The sequence below is a fragment of the Perna viridis genome, chromosome 2 (assembly GCF_037379345.1).
Source record: "Perna viridis isolate PV_CMFRI_1.1 ecotype Kerala chromosome 2, ASM3737934v1, whole genome shotgun sequence".
NCBI classification, from domain to species: domain Eukaryota; kingdom Metazoa; phylum Mollusca; class Bivalvia; order Mytilida; family Mytilidae; genus Perna; species Perna viridis.
Window position 1 is genome coordinate 67201982 of NC_142446.1, and position 27611 is coordinate 67229592.

The following is a 27611-nucleotide window of genomic DNA, read 5'->3' on the forward strand; positions in this document are numbered from 1 at the left end:
AACTGGTCAATATCTAGGTCAAATTTTGTTTTAACCATAATAGATCACATAGAAACTATCTTATGATATCATAATTCTGACATACGTATCCAGTTCAGTGCAAAAACTTTGATAAAACCCCACATTTCATTTTTTCTGTTCAGATCTGTACTTTTCAGAAAACCATACATTTGTCTCTCACTAAATTCAACGAGATCAAACAAAATCAAGAACGATAACTCTTTCAAAGTGCTAATTTCATGTACAATCTATATAAATTTTATCTTAAAAGTGCAACATCCAAATGAAAATTAGTGTCTGGTTATTTTGTCCGTAACTTTTTTAAGATTAGAAATAAAAGTGAATTTGTTGGGTTTTTGACACACACGAATCGCCTCCTGCCTGATTTTTACAAAGGCTGCTTCTTAATAGCTTAAAATATGTAATCAAATTTGTGTCCCCTACCACCACATGGAGCAGTGGACATACAAATGTCAGGTGTCTGTTTATATGTCCATCCCACCACTGTTTGTGCCCTCACCCACATTTCTTGCTTAAATTTTATATTAGATTCATACAGAATGTTGCTACCACTAGTAGCTGACTGATAACTTGTTAAGAGTTATTTCCCTTTAAACTACATGAAACTTATTTGTATCCCTACAACATGGAAAGCATTGCGAAGCCTACACTTACTGATGAATTAGTACAATTTATTTATCTTCAGGTTGCCATCGCCATTAGCATGGACTAGTGGGATGCTGCAAGCTGACTGATAGTTTTTTTTTTTTTTTTTTACAATAACTGTTGTTGCTCTTTGAACTTAGAAAATTATTGTAAGTGACATTGTATCATCTGCATTCGTTACATACTTTAATAATACTTTCCCCTTCATATTTTCAATTATTTTGTTAGAATGTCACAGGGACACTGTTCTTCAAGTGGTTGTCAATTTTTATGATTTAAATCTGACATTTTATAACAAAATCCCATCTCCTGCACTTAATAGTTATGTAACTGAATTTATTGATGCCTAAAATGAAAATACAGTAAAAATGGAGATTCATTATGAATTTATTGTTGATCACATTTGTAATTCATAAAAAAATATGAACCTTAAAAATATTTCCCTAAAAATTGCAAGTGCAGATGCGTAAATTGTCATCTGTTGAAGCATTATGCTAAGTTTCATAGCTGTATCTTATACAAGTACATTTAAAACCAAAAAATATTGAAGTCTTGATAATTGCCCAGGTTGAACAAAGCAATCTGTCAAGTTATTAAGTAGCACCCCAGGTAAAAATCATGCAAAATGTGGAAAGCCTACATATTTTTGAAATTTTGTTTAAAATGTTATAGTTAACAGATATAAACATATGGCTTTTCTTAGGAGATAAACATTACAAAGAGTGTACTGTAGAATTCAAAATTAAGGGAGACAACTCTGTAAATGACACTGAAATGCAATAGAAACTATTGGTCTCACTAACCACTTCTAACGTTTCCATTACTTTACATGTTAAAAATGTAATTATCAAAGTCTCACTGTGAATTCCCAGGACAAATGACATCTTAAAGTTGCATACCGTTGCGAAGCTTGGAAAATAAGGCTTCCAAAATCAGTATGCTAATGGTACGATGATAGTAGAAATTCTTCACAAAATTTACTTGAATAAATAATACTGAAAATCCACATTTTTACCTGTTCTGCTAATTGACAGCATGGAGGCAAATTACTGACACATGTAAACAATATTCATACACTTTCGTAGTTAATTATATACATGATTTTAAAGTACACATTCTCAGCTTCATTTTGACTACTTTTAATCATAATACACACAAATAATGCACTTACAATGCATATGTAGACAGATTGGAATGAATGATAATACATTTTATCATAGACCCACAAAACAACTTTATAACAAAATTAAAAATGTGTAGCCTATTTAGAGGTGTATCACATATTTCAGAATTTGCATGATTCTTACAAAGAGTAATCAAGGGAACCAAGGTTATAGCGGTAATCAAAAGAATGTAATCCAGGGACAAAGACCAGACATGGAAAACAGACATTCACAACAAAGAACATAAAGTAACTAAAATCATACAGCTAGCTGGACAATTGGCAAGGAGATAATTACTCAGATATTTTAATCTAAATTTGATAGAAACTTTTAACTTTGTCAATTTTCCAGCTAACTACTTAGGGAAGTTAATTGGGTGATTTATCTTTTAATCAAGAGAAGACCCAACTCTATTCCCTGAATTTACCTATATTACTCACTGTAAAGTATATATACTGGTACAGTGGTACTTGATTGTTGTACTGGTACATAAGGATCAATCTATTAAGGAGTTTACTTATCTTATTAAAACACAAATGGAAGAAAGTACATTTTCAGAACTACTGTACAACATACATATGTACATACATCACTTGCTTTATTCAATTTTCATCAACTCCATTTTGATGTGTTGTATATTTTTTACACCGAGTCCATGCTCCAAGTTTTTACTAAAGTCCAGGTCGCTCTTTTACTCTAGCGTCAATGAGTGTGATATTTTTGTTATTTCAATTTTTTTTATCATGTGCGATTATTTTCTTGGTTTAGTTATTATCCTTGGAAATACATTCTTTATGATTATGGTACAAACCAGTAGAATCCTTGTTCCCTTGGTTTCCCTTGCTCATATATGACTTTGGCTTGACCCCTGAATATTTTAAGTTTAAAAAAGAGGTGTAAATGTAAATTTTGATTACATTTTGTCCAGATTCTACATAGCAGAATGATTTCATATTTAGTATAGGTTACAAGTCTCTTCCTACTAGAAGTTCTTTGCTGTTTTAACTAAATAAGTTAAGAAATATATGAGGGAAAACATGAAGAAAAAAGCTAGTAGATAAGAAAAATCCAGTTCATCAGACAAGGAGAGAAAAATCATGCAACAAGTTATAAACAGAAAGGCATTCTGCACCTTGGCAGGTATTGGGATACCAAGAAGCAGCTATTACCAGACAACATTACGACTAAGCAGAGATATGGTTTGCCCACTTCAAGACATTAATAGCAGTTTGGTGGCAATTCTTTTGAAAGATACCATGGAAGTGACTAAGCTTACGAGTACCATAGAAGTCAGATGTATCCAGAGCCTACAACTACCGCCAGTCAAATTGGGTTGCAAGTGATTTCCTCCATAGTTAGTACAGAAAATATTCCAATCAGAGAAAGGGAGTGAAAATAACCAGAACAAGAAAAACCCATTTATTATTGCATTCACAATTATCAATTCCAGTGAGAATGGGTTTTTAGTTTCATTTTTATTCTATCCAATCATTTTAGACAATTAAAAATTTAAATATCAAAATTAACTGATACATCTACCTAATCCAATACTTTGGTAGCATTATGTCCGGAATTCCACATGGAAGAATGGTTTCATATCAGGTCCTGTATGGTTTTATCATTTTATACAAATTCAGGTAGTGTATTGGAGGATTCACATAGTTTTTAAATAGAAATCTTCCATACATTATCAGTGGTAGGGAAGAAATTTTTGAGATAGGACCATTTTCAGGTTTTTTCAAAGATACTCAAAACTTAAAGTGGCCATTTGTTATCAACCATACACATTTCTTTTACATGTAGGGGCAATTTTCTGTCAGAAGGGGTAAATGGCCTATGGTCCCTTACCTTTCCAACACCTGCATTATATGTCTTACTTTATTACCAAAGAACCACTATATGTCACTTTTTTCGGCAATCTTTCATTGACAACACCTACAAAAATTTTCCATTTCAAACTATTGAACTATGCATCCTAACTTTATTGCCAAGGCTTTAAAAATTGCAACTGAACTACTGCAAATTAAAAGGTATAAATAATTTTACTTCATTTTAAAATATAAGAGTTTATGTACAAATAGAATTGCTGTTGATTTATCACAGAATAAAATGCTCTGGCGGTACTTCATGCCTTTTAAAAATGTTTTATTTTAGTATAACCTAACATTTGTCCTTTGGTGGTAAAATGTCTTTTAATTTATACAGCACTGTTTTGTCTATCAACGATCCAAGATCTTGAAGAAGTATTCAACCTGAAAAACACAAATACATTCATGAGTGATTGTAGTACTGTGATTTTTCTCTGAAAGTTCTCTTTGATAAGTTGATTATTTCTCAACACTAGAATAGTGTGAGCAAACTCTGATAGTAACTATATTCCTTTATGCATATCTACATCTGATGCCAAACCTTCCAATAAAGTTTTATTAAAATGCATTGAGCAGTTTAGGAGAAGTTGCACTTACATGGTTTTAACATGTAAAACCCTTAAATAGGATAACCTCCCTTTTGAGTACTCCAACTGTGGCAACAGTAAGCACATTTACATATGATGCCTAACCTTCCTACACAATTTTATCGAAATCCCTTTAGTGGTTTAGGAGGAGTTTTCTTACAAGAAATGTGGACAGATTGAAGTACAGACAATAACAGACAGCTATTGCTAAATACTCCATCAAACTTTGTTTGCAAGGGGGGATGGGTTATAATTATCTGCATTTGAGTGATATGCTTTTACTACTTTTTTTATAAAAAAAAAATGTTCAGGCCTTGGGGCCATGAAGCTTAAGAGTGAAGAGGATTTTAAAATCAATGGAAACACAAATAAAATTGTCTATATTGTATAATGTCACAGTTACAAAACTTTTCAGACCTATGCTGTACCAGGGTCTGCAATAAACAAATTCTAAGGCCATGAAGATATTCATTAGAAGCAGAGATGGAGTGGATATAGATGATCATATAAAGACTCTAACCTCTAATAATCCATCTTCTGGTAAGTCTGTACAATGGACACCATTCTGTACCTTGTCCATACCATATTTGGCTCGAAGGGTTCTTGGTCTTAAGTGACGAGCTATTTCCTACGAAATATCAAAACATTAAAATGAAATGTCAGTTGATACTAATGGATAACCATTGATCACCTTCAATTAAATCAATCTTGATGATAATGATCAATGATACTCAGTTAATATAGATATTGCTGTTGTGTCTTTGTGTCATTATTTGACTTTTTAGTTCATTTTGAAGAAGTGTCATCTTTCTGTTACCGTAAATTTTATTATTTTTTGCTGTCAGGGCATTTCAGATCTTATTTAAAGCTGTGTTTCCACTTTTTGACGACCTTTTGGTGATCTCTGTAAGTATTACCTGTCTTTATAAAGGTTATACAGTGGTGCATTTTTCAGATTTTGCATGATTCTTACAAAGACAGCTACTTAAGTTTTCCATTAAAATCTTTTATATTGACATTGACACTTTTAAAAGCCCTTAAATTAAACAAATGAAGTCTATGTCCTTCTTACTGTGCTGAGAACATATGGTATATTAAATTACAGCAAAAACAAAAAAAAATTGTGAAAATATATGAGGTCTTCAAAACATAGTATTGATTAGGTAAGGCAAATAATTGATTTTTTCTAAGAAGATGGTATGTGTCAAGTTTTCAGGACATTTTATTCAAACAAAAGAAGAATAAAGAAAAGAACTGAGTATTGATTGATGAATGATACATGTAGATTAATATTTCAAAATACTAAAATCTTCTTGTATTCATTCTAAATTACTGTGTATGTCAAAAAGAGAAAAAAAAAAATTTATCAAAATATACCATTAGTAGCAGTGAAAATAGTTCCTTTTGATTGCAACTGGTACCCCATCGCTTTTAAAAAAAACAACTTTTTCTGAAATTTGTGGTAAATGTATTCAGATGAGTACCAGAATAATCTGGAATCTATCTATTGCTATCAATTAAATTATTAAGTTCATTCATGTCAACTTACTGGATCAACTGGACCAACCATTTCTCTGAATTTCTGAGGTGCATCTTGTGCTCGTACTTCCAAGGCAATACATGGCCCAGATATAATCTCAGCAACCATGGAGCCATATTCCTGAACAACACCTTTATAGACCTCATAAAACTCCTCGGCATTTGCCTTCTCCATATTGAACATTTGTAATGCCGAGATTTCAAATCCAGCCTCGGCTATGTCACAGATGATTTTTCCTGCCAGTCCTATAGTACAAGCACAAATATTTTATTAATTTGTTATATGAAAGTTTCTTTTTTCTTTTCTGATTCAAGGCAGACATATTTACTAGGTATGTTACACAATGGCCTTTTCAAATTTTGAAAATGATTAAAAATGACCCATTCTAAAAACTTCAGTCTAAATCACATTTTATCAGCCTCGTATATTTTGTACATATATCATACCTGCTTTCACAGCATGAGGTTTGATTACACAACAGGTACATTCACTGAACCTTGCAGTATTCTGTTTACTGGGGCCACTTGAGGGGAAGAAAAATTCAATTTCTCTTGCTGCTGATGCTGGACTGTCAGATCCATGACAGGCATTCTCTGTTTTATCTGCAAATACAATCAATATATATGTATTATATATTGTTACTGCATAGATCAGACAATGTACAAAAAGGTATTTTTCAACCATGACAACTACAAATTTCAGGGTGATAATTGTTAAGTAAATTAACCTTGATATGACCTAGTTGTTATATATTTATGGTGTACAGGAGGGGGGCAACATTCATAATCTAATATCAATTTCATTGTAAATCTTTAATGCAACATTTAATGATACACAGGATCAAGTTGTCTTGAATATTTTTGACAGACACTGCCTCATCAAGTTAGCTATACCTTTTCCAAATCTGGCCCTGATAGACTGTGGGTCAGATTGTCTGGCTTGTGTGGAATCTGTTGGACCTAACAAGTCTCTCCATGCTGAGATAACTCCAGGTCCCATCAATTCAAATGCTATCACTGGTCCACGAGTTACAAAGTTTAACAAATTACTGAAATACAATACAAAACAAAAGGTAAGTTGACTGAAATAGGCAAAATGAAATGACCTGAAGGAGACAGACCTAGGCTATGGGACATAAATCTGGAAATCAGTGATATGTTTATATCATATTGAATTTCACCAAACCTATCAGGCTTTCATCTGAAACAGAATTAAATCAATCCAAGTTACTTTGATGCTTACATGAGACTGATGTAAAATGATGAATACAAACGTTCCAATGATTTCTAAGAGTTGTGTCCCTTACCCTAGGTCTACCTCCTTAATTTCAACTTACAAATTCTGTTGTCATTAATTAAAGAATGCTGCTGAATTTAACTTCTTCATAAGAGTATATAATAAGATCAAGGCAGAAACATAACACCAAAAAATCAGCTCAGCATCTCCAATTATTTTCTAAACAGTAGGAAAGTGCAATGAAAAATTCTTTAAGATAATACCTGTCATAGCCATTCACTAGTCACTATAAGGGCATAAAAAAGCATAAGCAAAGGCAATGGTCACCTGCATTAATATGCCATTTTAAGGACCAATCATAATTACAAGGGAACTAGAAACCCTTTGCTTAGGTCTCACTAACCACTTCGGGGTCAAATGGCCACCCCCCTATGTAGTTGGGGTTTAACGTCCGAGCAAAATGTACCAAAAACACACTGAACCTAGACATATGCATTGTAAGTGCATTATTTGTGTGTATTATGATTAAAAGTAGTCAAAATAAAGCTGAAAATGTGTACTTTAAATTCATATATGTAATTAACTACAAAAGTGTATGAATATTGTTTACATGTGTGAGTAATTTGCCTCCATGCAATCAGTTAGCAGAACAGGTAAAAATGTGGATTTTCAGTATTATTTATTCAAGTAAATTTTGTGAAGAATTTCTACTATCATCGTACCATTAGCATAATGATTTTGGAAGCCTTATTTTCCAAGCTTCGCAACGGTCTGCAACTTTAAGATGTCATTTGTCCTGGGAATTCACAGTGAGACTTTGAAAATTACTTTTTTAACATGTAAAGTAATGGAAACGTTAGAAGTGGTTAGTGAGACCAAAAATTAAATTATGGCATATTTCAGAGAAATGCATAATTTGAGGAAAATTGCCTTTCCTGGTCGTTATTTCCATTTTCCCATAAAATCAGTATAGTGATATTGGTAATCTGGCTATATTTTAAGAGGTGCATTGCGCAAGGCATTTTAAAAAACAACATAGCAACAAGAATTTTATCAGTAACAGTGACTCATAACTTGACGTCATCCATGAAATATACAACGTCACTGCTTGGGATATTCAAAGTACTCAAATAATCACGCAGTAATGAAATAGGTATGATATAAATTGTTGAAATCTGTTTTTTTTTTCATAATGATAAATGATATTTACTATTACAACTTCTTGAATTATCATAGGTATCAATTTGGTGTGACAAGTTAGTTAAAATTATAATTTTTTAGTAATTTAGGGAAAATATCACTGTGGGGCATGATATAAAAATGACCATTTCTTTGTAGTCCTATGTCTGATTTTGATAGTTTTGGTCATATTAGACTCACAATACCACAAGCTTTCATAAAATGTAAAAAAAGAAAAACATAAAAACTAATAAAATGTTTTTAAGGTCTCACTAACCACTTCCGGGTCAAATGGCCACCCCTCTATGTAGTACCAAAAACACACTGAACATAGACATATGCATTGTAAGTGCATTAATTGTGTGTATTATGATTAAAAGTAGTCAAAATAAAGCTGAGAATGTGTACTTTAAAATCATATATGTAATTAACTACAAAAGTGTATGAATATTGTTTACATGTGTGAGTAATTTGCCTCCATGCAATCAGTTAGCAGAACAGGCAAAAATGTGGATTTTCAGTATTATTTATTCAAGTAAATTTTGTGAAGAATTTCTACTATCATCGTACCATTAGCATAATGATTTTGGAAGCCTTATTTTCCAAGCTTCGCAACGGTCTGCCACTTTAAGATGTCATTTGTCCTGGGAATTCACGGAGAGACTTTGAAAATTACTTTTTTAACATGTAAAGTAATGGAAACTTTAGAAGTGGTTAGTGAGACTTTAGGAGCACCATCTCTTGTACATTACTTCCTTTAATTTGTAAGACAGGGTTCCAGGGTTAAGACTTTCCAATCTTACTCTATGGGAAACTTACTCTAGAAATGGTTTTCCTTGGTGTTCTTGGTAAAATTGGAAAGCTTCATTCCTTGTGAGGTGGCACATCTTTAACTGTGTGACCATAAAACCTCTCTGGTAGATAACATCAAGTATCTGACCCATCTTGGCAGTAGCATCAGGTTTAATCATACCAAGAGTCCTGTATTTACAAATGAAAAAAAGTTGAGTTGTTATATTTACTTATGAACCATAGTAAAAGAATTGTTTTTAAGATTCCAACTGAAACTTACCAGAACCTGTTAAGAAGGATTCAAATACTATGAGATAAAGAAATATCTAACAGTAATAGTACTTTTAGTTATATTCCCAAAACTATTTTATTTTTCCATTATTGTGAAAAGTAAAATAAAAACATCATCCTTATATTAAGTTTAAGAGATTTAACTGCAACTATATGGCAGAGCTACAGAACAGTATGATATTTGCATAGACAAAAAACCAGTGTATGATGATTTGCCCATACTGGTATACTCCTAGTAAAATAAAATTCTGGGAATAATTTTGTAAACCTGTTTTAAGAGACATTTCATTAATTGCCATTTCAAGGGAATATATTGTCTCATTTTTACAAAATAATCTGGGTGGAGAACACACTGGTACATGTACAATTACAGATAAACAGGCCATTTGAACATAAATCACTGAAAAAACTTCAGACAAAAAGTCATTTTCATTCTCTCAATAACATTAATGTAACAAACCAACACTGTCACAAGCTAAAGACAGAAAATAAGTTTCAAATTATACATACATGTATAACACAGAAGAAAATACAAAATAGCAATGCCATGGCATCTATACAAAAGAACAATTAATTTAGTCTAACTCCATGTGTATAAAAATTTAACACTGTAGAATTAGAACTTCTTTATAAACTAAATTGACTAAAACTTTACCTCTCTTTCTTGTTGGAAAGTTTCGACCGAGTGAAATCATCCCCATAATCAACAAACTTGAGCTGTCGAGACAGAATATTAACTGTGCTGCCTATGTACATATCTTCTAGTTTAATTTGATCAATCACTTTTGTCCTCTTTAAAAATATTCTGTGATTTTTAATATCAAACTGAAAAAAGAAAGTAAACAATGGTAACATAACAGACTAGTATCCCCAAAAAAATCATAACAGACAGGCAGTGTACACAATAGGTAAACTTTAGGTTGCACTGTACAAATGGGATATAGGTGCACTGTTTCGTACACAAAACTGACACGGTCTAATTTTGTAAAACTTAAAAATAAAAGGTGAAACTTGGTGGAAATATTGATTGTGTATAGTAGAGCAATCATACATAAATAGATGCTATACTTGTGAAGGTAAAGGGGTGTAAAACACGCGATTTAAGCTATGTGGAAAGATTCAGGTCCTCACTGGATTAGATTCTCTTCCCTGCAGCAACAGGCTGTTTTTCAAAAATGCAAAATTTCGCACGAATTTTAAGAATTAAAATCATGAACAAATGAGCAGAAAAAGGTACATTTTTTTTATTTGTTTTTTTACAATTATACCATGCAAACTTACTTTTTCTGGCAGTTTTTAAGTGTCTGATATTTTAGGAAACCTGTTTTTTTGACAATTAATTTTGGGAGGGCACCCAAAATTTGTTATGAAAACTGATGCATATTTTTATTATGTTACCATGGCTACAGTTTTTCATAACAAAATAGAAAAGAATATCTATATTTTTTAAGGATCTCCATAATGTAAGATTTTGAAAAATATATACATTTTACAGGAAAAAAATGGATTTACTTGTTTAAGTGTCTTAATATACTGGTAGATTTATTTCCATAAATTGTCATAAAGTTATCTGCAGTGACCTACCTATATAGTGGAACCTTATTTTTAATTAAAGACAAAAATAATTATAGTTTACAAATGCAGTTAAATGTATTTAGTTAATCAGAATTTAAAAACACAGGTGACTCTTAAAGGTAAGTGTTGATGATATATGAGGGACTGGAATGGAGCAAATTGCACTAAAAAAAACATTTGACTTCATTGATAATGTACCGCTATATTGTTATATTACTGATGCTAGACCAACAGGAATATGCCAGACTTTATACAACACACCTTATGTATCTGTGTTAAAAGTTAAAATGATCACTTCCTTCCTGTATTGTCTGTCATTTCAAAGAGAATGATTAAGGTATAATAAACTTTTTTTAAAATGTTTTATGTGTATTTACATATATAAGACAGTGCTGATGCTCTATTCCATAATTGTTAATAATATGGCTTACCATTTCTGCTGTTCCATCTTTGACATAGTACATAAACTGATATCTACGAATGAATGCTGCATGAGGGTCATACCACTCTGCGATGAAACAATAGCGATCCTCTTCCTGAAATTAAATGCCTTAAGAATGATAATTATTTTTGATAATTTAAAAAATAGTTGTATATATAACCAAGCATCACATGCGAGGCTAACGATAGACATCCCATCAAACCTGGAATAGGAATCAGACAGGCCTGCCAAAATGGGTCAGGAAAGTGAATTTAAAGTAAAAGTAGCCTTTAAATTCATTTAAAATTAAAATATGCAATTCAAAATCAAAGGCAAAATGAAAAAGAATTACATATGTATTTACAGTATTTAGATCCGGTATGCTGAATTAATCTTTTTAAAAAAATGCACAATGAATTACGTATCCTATTTCATTCCTTTCAGCTTCGTTTTGTATCAATTCCCTTTTTTCAATGATTTTACAAACGTAAGAAAATATATATGTGCAATGCTCGAATGTACATTGTAGGCTGTTGCCTAACTCATTTCACTTCATACAAAGAAATGATTTCTCCCTAGCTAACAGATGAAAATATTCATATGAGTAATCAAAACAAATTCAATTAAAAGAGTCTCACAGAAAATTAGTTAAAATTCTCCTGATCATATGTGTTTATATGGAAACAGCAAGACTAAACAGATCGAGCAGGATATTGAAAACCTGCATGGCAGTTACTAGACTTTCCTGAATTTTCCTTCAGATGAAAAATTAATACAGATGTCACAGTTTTTAAATTGCATGTCCCTTAGATGATAGAAAGTCATTTAGAGCAAATTCTTGGGTCAGTTGGTGAAAAATGTCAAGTATGAATGCTTGAATAAAATGTGGACAATTAAGGTACACTAAAATACAATTGTATGTCTTCTCTATCAACTCATTTGTGCCAGTTATATTATTTCTCAATATTTATGCATATACAGTTTGTATTATGAATTGATGTTAATTATTCTCTTTTAATGCTCCTATTCCTATACGTTTTCTTTAATAAACTAATTTGAATTATTTATAGGCTATATATAACACTAAGAATGTTATCGATAAAAAGTTATAATAGGCAGATTTGAAGGAAATTACTTCTGTAATGAAAATGGCAAGCTTTACTGCTTTACAAGTAACTGGCTTTGCCTTTCCTTGTTTCCCTCCATTCAAAACCTCTCTATAACTAGTATCAGTGGGTAAAAGAGCTTGATTGTTTATATCGGTTTACATATACATTACAACTGGCACAAAAAATAACCAATTTTTGTTTTTAAAATGTAGTTCTTACCCCCATGACTGTGTAGAATTGTGTTGGTGCCTTTGGAACAGTTCAAATATTGTTACAGTCTGGACAAGTTGTTGTTGGCAACAAAGGTCCAAGCTGTTGAGTATTGGCTTTTCTGATTGGACAAAGGGCTCAACTTCCGTCGGCTTGTTTTAAACCGGAAGTAAGATTGTTTTGGTACGTTTACTATTCTGAGTTTTTCCTCAAGATATTCAACAGTTATTTTTACCAATCTGGCCTGTGTAACTTTTTACATGCAACATATCTTACTCGTCTTTTACACCACTACCAATTGTAGTCTGGTAGGGAACAAATTCCCAAATTTCTATATAGATTATAGTCCGCGATGGACGTGAACTACACTACAGTAACTGTTATGGCTAAAAGGTTCCTTGAGTGTGACTGTCTTATTTATTATAGAGTATACTAGTTATACTGAATATGATGAAGGTGAAACCTTTTGACGCTCCCGAAAAGGCATTAATTAAAAACAACTTTGATAATTTTTGTCAGCTATTATTTGATATTTTATAGTACTTATAATTATAAGTTGTAACCTTCAAGTAGGGTAAATTTTGTAATAATATATATTTGTCCCAAAACATTATACTAATTGACATGGTTTGATATGTCTATTGGCTGAAATGTTGGGCATTCATAAGGAATTATTGGTTGTCATGGTCTGAAATGTCTTTGGGGCGAATTGTTCAGCACTGGTTATGGTTCTTATAATTTGCGAAACTTACTGAAAGATTTCTTTTATTGCATATAGTTTCACATCATTCTGTTTCATTTTGTATAGTTTAATTATGTTATTATGACGATTTAATTCATCTTATCGAATCAATTCGTTTCAACTTTTTTTTTTTTATCAATTATTTTCATTTCGTTTTGGTTTTGCAATTTTTATGACCCGAGAATTATGGGTAATATTGATTACAGAATTTTCTTGAACATCTAGGCGCCATACTGCAGACTATAAGGCCAACCCTATCTTGGAAAAGCTATGATTCGATTTGTATTTAAATATCGAAACTAGCAAATACGAAGGGAGTGTATATGAAATAAGTTGATGTCGCAAATGCTGAGTTAGTTAAAATGATTTTAGGATTTGTCTTAGAGGAATGAAGTTATTTGTACCAATGTTACATTTGACTTTAAATTATGTGAGAACACGATGGCAAGGTGGCTTAGTGTAACTCAAGGAACAGGACTTGTGATCAGGAGGTCAGAGGTTTCACCAATTTTCCAGCCTGAAATATCAGGCTTTTCTCCTCACAGAAACCTGGTTAGCAGGTGAGAAGCATTTAAATAGCCAGATGGGTGATAATTTCATCTGTCTTCAAAATTTTTAAATGTTGACTTGTACAAGGTACATGAATGTTATTCACAATGCTACACATGTAAGTAAAATGTCCCATTATTTTTTATGTTATTGAAAATGCACTGATACGTTGTTATATGGCTGATTTTTCAACCAGCAGGAACATGCGAGACTTCCCGTAACACATGCATGATGCAGATTTGTCAAAATGCCTCCGACAACAATTAAAGCAAGGTCTGATAGAAAGTTCTACCTGTTAAAAAGACTGTATTGTCAAATTAATTGTGGAGTAGAATTTAATCTTTAGAAAATGATTGGATGTTGAGTGGTAGATCCAATCAGGCTTCATTTTCTAATTGTCAAACCCTGATCAGCTGATTGCTCCTCGGAAGTTATTTACCGGTACCTGTCATAAAACGTACCCATACCTGTTTATACAGCAATTAACACCTTTTGTCAGATTAATGACTCTTATAATTAAAGAAATGAGATTGAAACGCAAATTAGAGGTTTGATTTCGGAGTTTTTAGGTGATTTTGACAAAATCAGGTTTTGTGTCAAATTTGACCTAAAAATTGTGTTGGGTAAACAGCAAAAATGGCGGCGTGGTTTCGAGAGGGCTAAAATTTCAACAGGGGCACATTTTTGCAACCAGAAAGGGCATTTGGCATGTTGGCAAGGGGCATGGCGTCCTGAAAAAAAGGGCATGCTACTTTGCTTTAGATTTAACTCTAGTCTAACTTGCTGTCTGGCTGGTTGTTTGCACAGGAGTTTGGTCCAAAATTAATGGATCAGTTAAACATACCGAAGTTACAAACATATATTTGTTCACCTAGATGGTGATTTTTACTGTTACTCCTGATCTGAATGTATACTGGAAACCAGAAATTTGTATTGTGCATATTGATATTATGCTACTTTATCCCTTAAGCATTTTCTCCCATAAAATTTCAGTTGTGATTTTTTTGGATAAAATAACAAATTTGGCATCATTGAGAATTGCAAGGCATTAAACTTTATTAAATAATGAAATAAAAGTGTATTATCAGATACATGTAAATAAGATCAACAGGGTAACAATTACCTTATTATCAACCTTGTATCTTTGGGGCGAAATAATGACTTTTCTGATGATTAGGAAGAGGATCAGTTTGACTGTGAGGAAAAATAATTGCTCCTTTTGGAAAGATATGCTGCAGATGAGTAATCTGATAATGCATTACATTGTCGCAGGACGGCCTACCTGCATTTTAGTAGGTAGTGAGATTTAAATAGGCAGTTAATTGACTTCACCAAAGGATTAATTCTTTAGCCGAATTGGTTTGTCACTGGCTTGTAACTAAGCGGTCTAGGGTTCGATCCTCAGTGGCGAAGTATAATTTTTTGAGTCAAATCAAAATCATGCTCTCCTGTTACATTTGGCGCCCAACTAAAAAACCCATAGGGTTTGGTTTGCTAATGAGCTAGTGTTAGAATCGTTCGTGGTACGAAGACTCTAAAGGTGGGGGAAATGTGGCAGGACGGCCTACCTGCGTTGTAGTAGGTAGTGAGATTTAAATAGCAGTTATTTGACTTGGCTGAAGGATTAATTCTTTAGCTGAATCAGTTTGTCGCTGACTTGTCACTGAGAGGTCTAGGGTTCGATCCTTGGTGGCATAGTATAATTTTGTGAGTCAAATCATGCTCTCCTGTTACAACATCTAGAATTTTTAATTATAAATAGTATAAATGTATATTAAATAAAATTACATGAGTTGTAATTAGTTATAAAAGGGCATGTCCAGGATTTAATTTATTTGGCGTTTTCATATCAACAGGCTCATGTAAATGTGCAATTTCCATCCCCATTCCCATGGTATAGAGCTACATTGTAACAATTTACTGTTACAGATACTGTTGCAATCATGATATGAGAAGTATGTTTTATCTCAACACCAAATTTAATTATAACTGGGAAGAAAGGTAAAACATTAGTTTTATAACAAAATAAAACTTTTTGAAGACTTAATCAGTGATAAGTATTACATGTAGTTATATAGTAAAAATCATAGAAAAAAGTGGATCCAGTCAGAATTTGATGGGTCCTACCAATTGTCATTGTTGGTAGGACCTATTTTCCGGCCAACATGAAAAAGATTTCTACAACTCTAATGATGTGAATCTGCTTCAAAAGTCCAAACAATCACATCAGTCTTCACGGTTAACTTTTCAGCTCACGCGGCCAATAAGCCATGTGAGCTATTGCCATCACTACAATGTATGTGTCCGTTGTTGTCTGTTAACTCTTTCAAACATCTTTTCCTATGAAACTACCTGACAGAATATAACCAAACTTTGCATGAAATTCCTTTGGGTATTTTTAATAATCCTTGTGTGGGATTTTTGATCTGGCAAAAAAGACTGCTGCCATTACTGAAAATAGACCATAGGGGTCAAGTTGCAGAGTTTTGCACATTACTCAAACAGAGTTTGATGTATTTGAAATCTGGCTGGGAGTATTATTGTTCAGCACGATGGGATGGACACATGCCAAAATTTTCAGAAAGTCTTGTTGATGGATGAGATATGGGTCCTGAAATGGATTTTTTTTTCTGAATTTTACATTTCTAACTTTGAAAATGTTCTCCTCTGAAAGATTTGCTTTGATTGAAACAAAACTTAGCATAGATATTACATAGAACAACTTTAACAATCTATGTGTGAGGGAAAAAACATGTCAGCTGTTACCAAAGATAGACCATAGGGGTCAAATTGTAGAATTTTGCACATAATTAAAAAAAAACGTTGAGTTTAGCTAAATCTTGGCAGGGAGTAAAATTGTTTGACATGATAAGTTGGACCTATGCCAAAATTTTCTGAAAGATCTTTTGACGGATGAATGAGTTATGGGTCCTGAAATGGATTTTTTTTTTCAAGAAATTTTTTATTTCCAACTTTGAAAATTTTCTCCTCCTCATGGCATGAATGTATCTTTTGATATCCTAAACAATTTGTGTAGGGGGGAATTATGATCTGGTAAAACCCTCTATTCATTCAAATGTAATTAAAACTTCTTTTTCAAATACTGTATATAAATCCTTGTCCTCATTTTCCAAAGTTGCTATTTTTAAGCTCTTTTTCCCAATTGCCTGGGCCCCTAGCCCTTTTCCTAAAACAGTAGGAAAACCACTGATTTAAGGTTATATGTATTAACGTTGTAATATTACATGTACCAGGATCTGACAATAAAGGCTGTCCTATTGCCCAGGACAAGTAAAATTTCAGTTAGGGCAACTAGAAATCAAATTAGATTTGTCTGATGATTTTACAACATGCATCAACCTAATCACTACCTAGTTTTCAATTTGGGCAAGATGAAATTTCATCAACTTGCCACACAACTAAGACAAGGTTCACAAAATGTTAGTGTCAGAACTTGTACCTGTGTATATTTTCTGGTCATACTATCATGATACTGGCAAAAAAGTAATTCAGCTATACCATGTGCGTAATATGATTTGACATTAATACAAAATTGCCAGCTTCACTGGCAAAACACTTTAATATGAGGCAGGTGTATCGTAAAATGCTTTTGAAGAATCAAAAGTGTCTGTTTAAAATTCATGAATTAGATAAACTATAAAAAAAAAAAAAGAATAGGCATGTAATTGTAACTATAAATAAACTAGTAATTTCGATAACGTGCATGATTTCATGACTTATTTTGATGAAGGAAATGATTGCCACATCATGCCCACATGTGCCAACTTAAAATTTCAACAATGAAGGCCTATTTTATCTTACTTTTGACCAAATATTTATAACGAGAATGGAAGCGGTGAATATGTCACAAAGACAACAACCATTGTAGGATAAAAAATGTTAGCTCAAGACCACCCATGAGTCGTCAATTAACTCAATATAAAACAACTTAATAACAAAGATAAAAATGTATGGCCTTTTTTTGGGTGTATCAAGTATTACAGAAATTGCATGATTCTTTCAAAGACTACTACTTAAACATTTTAAAAGTTGCCAACGTCTCATTTGCAGGTCAGTAAATATTTTCACTAAATAACAGGGCCTAAATGTGGTATATGCTCTTTTAAATTTATGAGATTCCAGACAATATCCCATCAATGCAAGGTATGACATTGAAGATTTACCTGTTGCCAAGGACAAGTGAAACTACCAATTGGACAAATTAAAGTTTAATTATACTTGCCCAGAGTTAAAACAAATCTTATTCATTTTTCAACATTCATTTACTAAAGGACAACCTAGATTTAAATTTGGGCTATTAAAATGTTCATCAACTTAACCAATAGGAGAAGGTTCATACAACCATGCAAAGCTTAAGAAAACAAAAAACGAAATGGAAATAATGTTCCACCACAAAAGCTGTAATCATTCACTTTGGGAATGCAAGATCTGCATTTATGTTTTAAATTATGATGGAGTAAATGTTAATCTGAATATTAAATAACCATGCCTGGTGGCTGATGCATTTAGTCTAAGTGAACTGTTCAGTTCATAGTAAGTCTTTGATGGAATTGGAAATGAAATATTTTTTTTGGACCAACCTTTGAGGATCTTGGAAGAAATTGCCTTACAATTTTACTGTAACTGTCATTTACTAATTTTATACTCTTTACTTATAATGAGAAAAGGTAGGTCTGTAAAGTAATTTTAAATAGACATTTTTTTATTAATGACATGATCGATCATGTGAAAAAAATGTACATTTTCAGTCAATAAAATTGTCTTTCACATACATATTTGTGAAACATGACAACTATTAGCTAAACATTAGAATTCTGATTGTCAAGTGAAATAATGATAAATGACCTGTTCTTATAATACATTACCTTGACCAGGTAAGAACAGGTAAATCAGGTGTATTATTGTTTTATTTGCTCAGGTATGTAGATGTACTGAAGGCTACAGTTTTGTTTGAATAATTAGGGCTAATTTTGTAAATTACGATACATGTATCTACTCTTAAGTACTGTACTTGTATATGTGTATTGAAAGACTTGGATAGATTACATATTTTACTATTCACTGCCTAGATTACTTTAAATTTATTTTTTAAGAACTAAAACATAATTTTTGGTTAATTATTGTTTTGTTCATGGATGATAGACCTGATGCCTCTGGCAAGTCTATACTTTCATGATTATATAGGAAAAACAATTACAACAACAATGTTATGTTCTAAGTATTTTTTCTCTATACTCACAAGATGAAGTACTCTACGTGCAATTATGACCTTATTTTCTGTAAAATATAATGCCCATGTAAGTATTTTTTTTTTAAAACAAAATTTGTTTTAACAGACAATTTTACTTTTTTTTACAGGCTATGGCAACTAGTATTCCACCATCTGCCAGAGTGTTAACACCTAGTAAAAGTGAAATACAGATATCCCATGATTCCACATCAAGTTTGAAATCTAAAGGGAGACAACTACCTAAAGCACCTTCAACATCTGAAGAAGTACCAGTAACTAAAGGAACAATATTAGTTAGGCAACCATTGCCAAAGTATAGCTTCCAAACTTCAAAGAAAATTAAAAAATCAGAAAAATTAAACAATGACTCAAAGAAAAGTGATTGCCCGGACAATGCTCAGTTACCCGTAGGGACGGTGAAACCGGTAAGCAAGGTTGAACCTAGCATTAACCATAATGGAATATTAAAGGCTGATATGAAAACACCAACTGAGGCACCAAAGTTAGAAGTTGTTCTTAGAAACCCTTCTCCACTAGATTGGCCTGGTTCAGAGGGTGAGGTCAAAAGATTAAAAGATGAAGTTTTGAGGTTGAAAGGTGAATTGGATGTTCAGGTCAAGGTAAGGAGCTTTTATCCTTGATTTTGCTGTTCGATATTGATATTTAGGTGATTTTGCAATGATTGTTAAATCTAACTAACTCCCAATTATAGGTACTTTTATGACAATTATAAAAAAAAATCATTGGTATAATGCTTACACTTGACTATAGATCTGTTAAAAGAAGTTGCTTGAATTAAAATCAAGGTTTGTTTATAGGGCTAGTATTGGTATTTTTTAACTTTGAACTATTAAATGCAATTTATTTATAATGCATTTTTTAAAACTGTCAGGTTGCAAATACAAGTTCATGAAACAAATGGATATATTAGTACAGGTACATGTATTAGCCTGAAAATACAATTATATAACTTTATGACTGTATTATTTTAACTTTTTTAAGTGCCTATCTAGTTGAATGTGTTTGTGTTGTTTTTTAGGTTAATTCTGAGTTGAAGAAATTATTAGTAGCTTCAGTTGGAGATGATTTACACTCTAGAGTTGAAAGGCTTGCCAGGTAAGTATGATTATATGATCAGTAATTGGGATAAAAATTTAGAGAATGGGCAAAAGAACTAATTTTATTGGAAAAGTTTCTGCTGGAATGTGATTAACTGCAGCAATATCACCTCTCATCTCAATCACTTTTTGAGTAAAGGACATTTTGTTATTAGTTTTTATAAACCATTTATTATGATAGATCAAGGCACACTAATTAAACAGTCAATTAAATCAGAAATACATGTACATATTAGATGTATTAAAAATTTAAATATGATGTGTAGAAAATTGTCAACATTTGCTGATACTCCAATGTTCTCCCTAAGATTTACAGAAAGCATCCTGGTAACCCCTGAATTTCATTTTGGCATCTTGCATCTGCATTTTGTAAAAATTATAGCATCACATTTGTATTGGACCTTATGGAAGTTTTTTGTGATAGCATCCTGGTAAAAAAATATAGCATCAGGGCAGTGTGATGCTATATGGCTCTTCAGAAATCACTGACTGGGACATGAAGTTACATACCGGTACATACCGGTTTGTTCATTTAGATGCAGCTGTGTCTTTTTAAAAGACTTGGTGGCATCTATTCAGAATTTGTGCATCTAGTACATTCAGTAAATGTAAATTAGTATGTACTTACAGTTTTTTGAGTCCTTAATACTTTCATTTGAAATATAATTTTGGAATAAATATATACATGTAATAATGGAGTACATGTATATTGTAAAAGCTCAACTGTTTCATCACAATATTATTCAGTGTACATGTATATAACAAGAAAGATGTGTATGGACATTAATGGAACTTATTGTTCTATAATTATAGAGACAGAGCAGAATTGACACAAGAGTTAGGATTTACAACTCAACAGAGATCTGAAGACTATGAGAATTTGGATGCTGTCTCTATACAAGCTGATATGTGGAGGAGTAAATACCTAGCAAGCAGGTATTTGTCATTACAATATATAGATAGAAATATTATACATCATTGAGCGTGAGGATGATACATTGGAATCACCTTGTCAATTGTTCTGTCTGTCTGTCGGAATTTATTTGGAATTTTCTATTCTACCAATGGATGGGTTGATTTCAAATTTGATATATGGCTTAATATACATGTAATCAATTTTGGTTGCTGTCTGATTATGACTTTCTGTTTCATGGAACCTATCCATTTTTCTGTGTATGGAATGATAGTTTTCTTGCAAAAATCTTAACTCCCACTTGTGGGATTGACTTCAAAAACTGTATGTGGCTTTTAATATATAGATGGATTGATGTTGTAAGCAATTTTGGTTGCTGTCAGATATCAGCTTCCTGTAATAGGGGGTATATCACAACAATGTGTGCCACTTCATGTTTCTTCAACCAATCAGGGCCAAGTTTTATAAAAAATCTAAGATGAATTCATCAAACCCTCATATTTTGTTATAAGAAAAAATTTGAACTTTGTGAATAGAGGGAAGAATAGGTAACAGTATGAATGATGATTGGTCTCCAGCAATAACAAGAAATTGCTGAATATACATGTTGATGGTTGTACCAATATTTTCCAGAACCCATACAACAATAAAAAACACTGCTACTTACAAGTGTTAAGCTTTGATTTGTACAATGTATATTGTCTCTTATACTTAGCTTTGATGGACCCTTTATATTGTTAGTTAAGCTGTTTCAATCCTTTTTGATTTGACAAGTGATACATCGATGTTAAGGAAATGTTGATTAGACAATTCCCAGTGGTTGGGAAGGTCATTTTCAGGATTTTTCAAAGATATTTACAATCTGAAGGGGCCATCTGTTAAGAAACCATATAGTTTTATTATAGATGATGGAGGCCATTTCTAGCCAGAAAGGGCAAATGGCCCATGGCTCCTTGCCTTCCAACTCCTGAATTCCCCTCCAACCATTTACAAAAATAAATAAACAAAAAAAAACCAAAACAGTGCTGTCTAAATTTCAACAATACTGTTGAACTAAACAGAAAGGTTTTATCAATCACTATAAAAAAAATTTCATGAAGCCAACTAAACTTTTTAAAAAAATGCCATGTTTAATCTTAGATTTGGTTACAAAACATAATGAAAACCAATAATTTCTTTATATTGTGTCATACTTTCAGAGTAATGAGTGATGAGTTAGCTAGTGCTAAATCTTTCTTTGCTGTCCAGTACCAGGAATCCCAGAATGCATTAGAACAATTACTGGATGAAAGGCATGAACTTCGAACAAACTTGGTGGAGTGCAATAGGTAACTACATGTACATGTATGGTGTCAAGATGTTTTTGATAAACATTATATAAAGATTTTATTTACTGATTATTTGATTTAGGTTCAGAACTAACGCATAAATATCAGCAGTATTGTTATACAAGTTATAGAAAACATCTTTTAGTTTGGAAATCACCTTCTTTGGTACTCCGTCTTAATCTTTGAACTTTGGATTAATATTTCAAAGCATTTTAACTTTTATTTAATTAAATAGCATTTTCAGATTGAAAAAAAAATTAACGGTATTGACGTTTCAGATGCTTACAACAAATCAGAGCAGCCTTTGACCCTTTGAACTCTCAAAGAGTTATACCCCAGAATGGTAGTAATAACCTTGACCTTGCCACAAATAGTCACAGTCTGGCTGAAAGTATCAAATATAGGTTGTTGCCTAGTAACATAACACCTGACATTACTGTTGCTATGGATGCCAGATTTGAGGATGCTTTTACCCATGCAGAGGCACATGCTAATGAGGTGAGATAGAATTCAAAAGAGAAAATGATACAGAATGAAACTATGAAATAAACATGGATTGTTGTGTCATAATGAAAAGAGGAGAACTGAAACTTCATTATGGAGCTCACTTCTAGAAATTATAACCTCATTGCATTTTTTTTCTTGTCAAATTTGTGGCTATGTGAAAAAAAAAATAACAAACAAAAAAAAAACATGGGTGATAAATTTATGTCAAGGTTGTATTTATGGCTGTCAGGTTAATGAAAAAAATTAGCATATCTTTTATTACAGTCAAACTTCACTTGCTTGAACTCAGAGAGCTGGAACTCACTGGATTATTCAGACAAAATTCAAAGTAAAAAAATATTTTCCAATATAGTGAATATAAATATCCTTAGACTTGTGAAACTTTTCGAACTCTTGCACTGACTTGTTGGTCTGCATGGTAATATATCTTAAAAATAACCCTCGCTAGCATGAACTTGTCAGCCATTTAATGATTAGGTAATTACAGGTTATTTTTTTTTTTGTTATCCCTAATCAGGTAGCTAACATAGTACTGATTGCAGTTCGAGAGTGCTCCATAGTGGGTATGATAAAACCGTAAAAAAATTAAATGAAAATGAAATTATTGACCCAAGAACTGGACTTCTGAAAGTTCTTAAAAGTAAACAAAGCATTTTTAATGTCTACAAATCAGCTTAAACTTCTTGAAGTGAATGAAAAATCTCCAGAAACTAAAAAACATAGTTAAGTAAGCAATTTTTAACAATAAAGTTTATTAACTTCAATTTCTCAAACTCCGGATAACTCAAGCACACATTTGAATGGTCCCTTGGAGTTCCAGCTACCAAGGTTTGACTGTATTTCCGTTTGTTATTTTCACTTGGTCTTTCATTTTAGTTACTGTCACGCAGAGTAACATCGAATGACATAAGGACTCACCTACCAACAGCTGTATGCAACACAGGATCTTCAGTAGCGGCCAGATACCATCCTAAAACTAAGTTTGACAACCTGACCTTCAACTGCTGCCCTCATTGTAAAGGGGAGATTCATGCTCTGTAGCAAAAAGGAGATAACTGCTGAGTGGTTTATAATCAACCATATATTTGTTGATATCATTTGAAGTGCAATAATATCATTGGATCGGATATAAAGAAAGCATTTTGGTTTTATGATGCTTTAAATTAAACTGTGTTCATTGAATTAAGGATCAAAGTTCAGAGATCATTGTTTATTGGATAAGGGATCAAGGTTGAGAGGTCATTGTTCATTGGATAAAGGATCAAAGGTTGGAGGTCATAGTTCATTAGGGAAAGGATCAAAGGTTTAAGGTTATTGATGAATCCTTAAAAAATTTTAAAATTATTTTTCCTATATAAGTTCAATTGAAATTGTGTCCTTCATATTTTGCTTAAATGGTACGATGCCAAAAATTTTTTTTATTAAATTATTCAGCATAATGGAGTTGGTTAGGTATATTGTGGATTTTACAAATAGGTGTCTTAAATGTTTTATTTCAAAGTGCTTTGATTAAAGGCCATAATTAAAGATAGCATTAAACACAAACATTGTTTGTATGATTATGGTTTTTTTATATTTTCGTTGATATTCTACTATTAACTGATGCCTTGTAAGTGATTTAAATGTTTTATGTAGTTTAAATGTGTATTACATGTACTGTTTTATTATTTAGTTTCTGGTACAGATTTATGTGTTTATAAATTATGATTATATTTAAAATAGATATATTGTGTGCCATATAAGAATTAATTTTAAGAAAAGAAAGAGGAAAGACCTGTATCATTGTCATAGATTTATATTCTGCCTCTATATGATTTGTCACAAACAGTGTTTTATATTTTATATCTAGTTTTTTTTAAACTTACTGTGTAAAGTGTATATATAAATGCTACTGTTTAGCTACATACATACTAGAAATATTTATATAAATACATTACGTATATCTATTGTGTGATTACAGTGTGAATAAATGTGTAGACTGAAGTTTAAGTCTTTTTAGCTCTAGTATACAATATACATTCAGCATTATTTTTTGTAATATGTGCAAGTAATAATTTTGAATATTAAACAAGAAGAAAACCAAAGACCTATGTAGAATAGTTAATTGGAGATCTTACAATTATGACATAGAAACGTGAAACTGCTATGACATTTTTTTGCAAGTGATTAATTTTTGTGAGGACAAAAATGTTCCTAAATAAATCATTGACAGTATCTGACAAAAACGTTGTAAAAATAGATCATTGGTACATATCTGTTCTCCTTATCACTTATTTAGGGCTATTCCAGAAAAAAAATGTCTCCGCAGGAAGAACAGTGTTTTTTCATTAATGTTATTTTTTTTTGGGGGGGGGGGGCCTAAGTCCTACCAAAGTCTTGTTGAGTCAAAATTGTTGGGACAACTTCTTGTTAAATTTGTCGTCCTTGAATGGCAAAATTTAACCATGTGAGTGATTCAGGCTCCTGTTTGTTACAAGACAAATGTATCACATCTTAATTTTAATGTGTTAGTAGTACCCTTATATATCATGGACGTTCAGCCCCAGGACACAGGTTTTTTATGGAAAAGTCCTTGCTTATCAATTGTCTTATCATGGAGTACATGTAGGTATTGAATTGGAAGTGGCATTAGCTGTATTACTTGTCTTATAAACTGATACTCTTTTTTAAGTGTCAGTCTTTGTAAGAATCAGGCAGTGGATGAAACATGGAAATAAAAAAAAAACACATCATTTTGATAGTGTAATTTGACTGTTTGCTTGATCAAAATGAAGGGAAAGTGTTTTTCCATATATTGCTGCATTAAGATATAATTTCATTGAAATGCGGTGTAAATGAACATTTAAAGAGCAGATAACTTTGTCGAAAACATCATTTTTCTAACATTCTATTGAAAAATTTACGAGCTAATCCAATGATGCAGAGATCAAATAATAGTCTTTTCAAATAGAGAAAGCATCCTTGAGTGAAATTATGTTGTCAAATTGGTTGGGTTTTGATATGCATGTATCTGATTTATCCCATTTTGCCTGATTCTTAAAAATACTTTCACTTAAATATTCAACATTTTAGCAAATGTCTGTTCCTCAGTTAAAATCATATGGTATTCTGTAATTTTCATTTCAAGATACGCTGATTTTGCTATCATATGAAACACATGCCACATTGTGGTTTTTCAATGATTTCTCTGTATTGTCAGATTATACACTATTACTTACATATATATGTATTTTGCCATTCCTACTTTTTAGGTAAACAAATTCAATTTATTGCAGATGTTTTAAAAGGCCTTGATTACTTGCAAATTCAGTCTAGTTAAAACTGTTCCATTCAGTCACTGCATGTAGGATCTAACAACACTCAATTTTACTTTCTATTCTGATGACCTTTTCAGAATCTTTGGGTTTTTCCCTTTGAATAATACTTCCAAAATCATGAAAGACTAATCTGATTGGCTGATCAGAAAGGTCATCAGCACAGAAGAAGAATTTAGTGTTGTTAGGTCCTACATCTTGTGAATTGCTTGGTCTTATTTTAATTCGATTGCTGCAGATTAAGATATAATTTGAATATTTTCATAAGAATATGACTATTATTATCAAGGTAAAATGGTCATTTGGTGAAGTGTATCTCATTCATATCTTGTCTTGTTATCATTTGACTGTTTATAAATAAATTGTTGATCATTTTCTTTTATTTTCCTTTTACTTGTTCCGAAAATGAATGCAATTATGATAAGAACTTCTGAATTTACTTTAAATCTTGCTTGAAACCAGTAGCTAGCTACAGATCTTTGGGTTTATTCTTTTGTTATTTTATGTCCAATTCAATAGAGCATTTGTTCTCAGCTGCTGATATGTAGATCATGTCTATGACCAGTTGGATTTAGCACAGGAGCCTGAAATCTTATCAGTATATGCTGTAAATAGCTCTAAAACAAGTATATCTTATAATAAGGAGCATCTCTCCCATGGAAGTATGATTTAGTGATATATGTACCAGTACATGGAACCTTACTTTTGTCCATTATATGCTGCTGTGTAAAGTAGAAACATTTCTCTCATATTGTGCAGTATAATATAAAATTCAAAAGGGGTGTTTCAGGAAGACAAGTGCTCCTTAGCCATTTATAGTTTGCAATTGAAATGCAAAAGTTTTTTCTTTGCAAATGTTGATTTTAGCAGTTTGCCCATTAAAAGAATTGTAGATTAACCATTTTACAAATGACTAACATTCAAATAAAGCTTACCTAATCTTTAAATGGTCAGTTTAGAAGCAAACAATGTATCTGTGAGTTAAACAAATCAATTATCCAGCAGACATATTCTATTTGTCGCATCTGAGAGCTGTTATGGGGAAATCAGTATATTTAATCGAATGAATAGGCAGTCCTGCATTATCAAATATTTTGGAATAAGGTTAAGGGAGCAACCATTTGATTTCCAGGGGGGATTAAAATATGTCCTGGGATTGTTTTTTCAGTAAAAATTCTGGCCTGACTTTTTATTTTTTATTCTATTCTGTTCTGATTTTTTTTCGAACCAGATCCTGATTTTTTTCTATCAC

At 32.0% G+C, this 27611-nt stretch overlaps 2 protein-coding genes across 4 annotated transcripts; one reads left to right on the plus strand and one right to left on the minus strand.

Annotated features, from left to right (window-relative positions):
- Positions 1-3852: 3852 nt before the first annotated feature.
- Positions 3853-12796, minus strand: LOC148626598 (nucleoside diphosphate kinase 7-like). The gene is made up of 9 exons (XM_088570737.1): positions 12647-12796; positions 11329-11433; positions 9978-10147; positions 9059-9220; positions 6718-6872; positions 6271-6426; positions 5834-6069; positions 4805-4912; positions 3853-4081 (listed from the first exon to the last, which is right to left on the minus strand). The coding sequence occupies exons 1-9, from the start codon at positions 12650-12652 to the stop codon at positions 4049-4051; spliced, it is 1131 nt and encodes a 376-aa protein (XP_088426863.1). The 5' UTR covers positions 12653-12796; the 3' UTR covers positions 3853-4048.
- On the plus strand, positions 12793-26736 carry LOC148626599 (golgin-45-like). Of its 3 annotated transcripts, none has more exons than XM_088570733.1 (7): positions 12793-12945; positions 19308-19799; positions 20219-20295; positions 21111-21233; positions 22410-22538; positions 22817-23036; positions 23922-26736. In XM_088570733.1, the coding sequence occupies exons 1-7, from the start codon at positions 12898-12900 to the stop codon at positions 24084-24086; spliced, it is 1254 nt and encodes a 417-aa protein (XP_088426859.1). In that variant the 5' UTR covers positions 12793-12897; the 3' UTR covers positions 24087-26736. The 3 variants fall into 3 exon arrangements, with proteins under 3 accessions (XP_088426859.1, XP_088426861.1, XP_088426862.1); XM_088570735.1 differs by having other exon boundaries at positions 12793-12820; XM_088570736.1 differs by lacking the exon at positions 12793-12945 and adding an exon at positions 13626-13939.
- Positions 26737-27611: the final 875 nt, after the last annotated feature.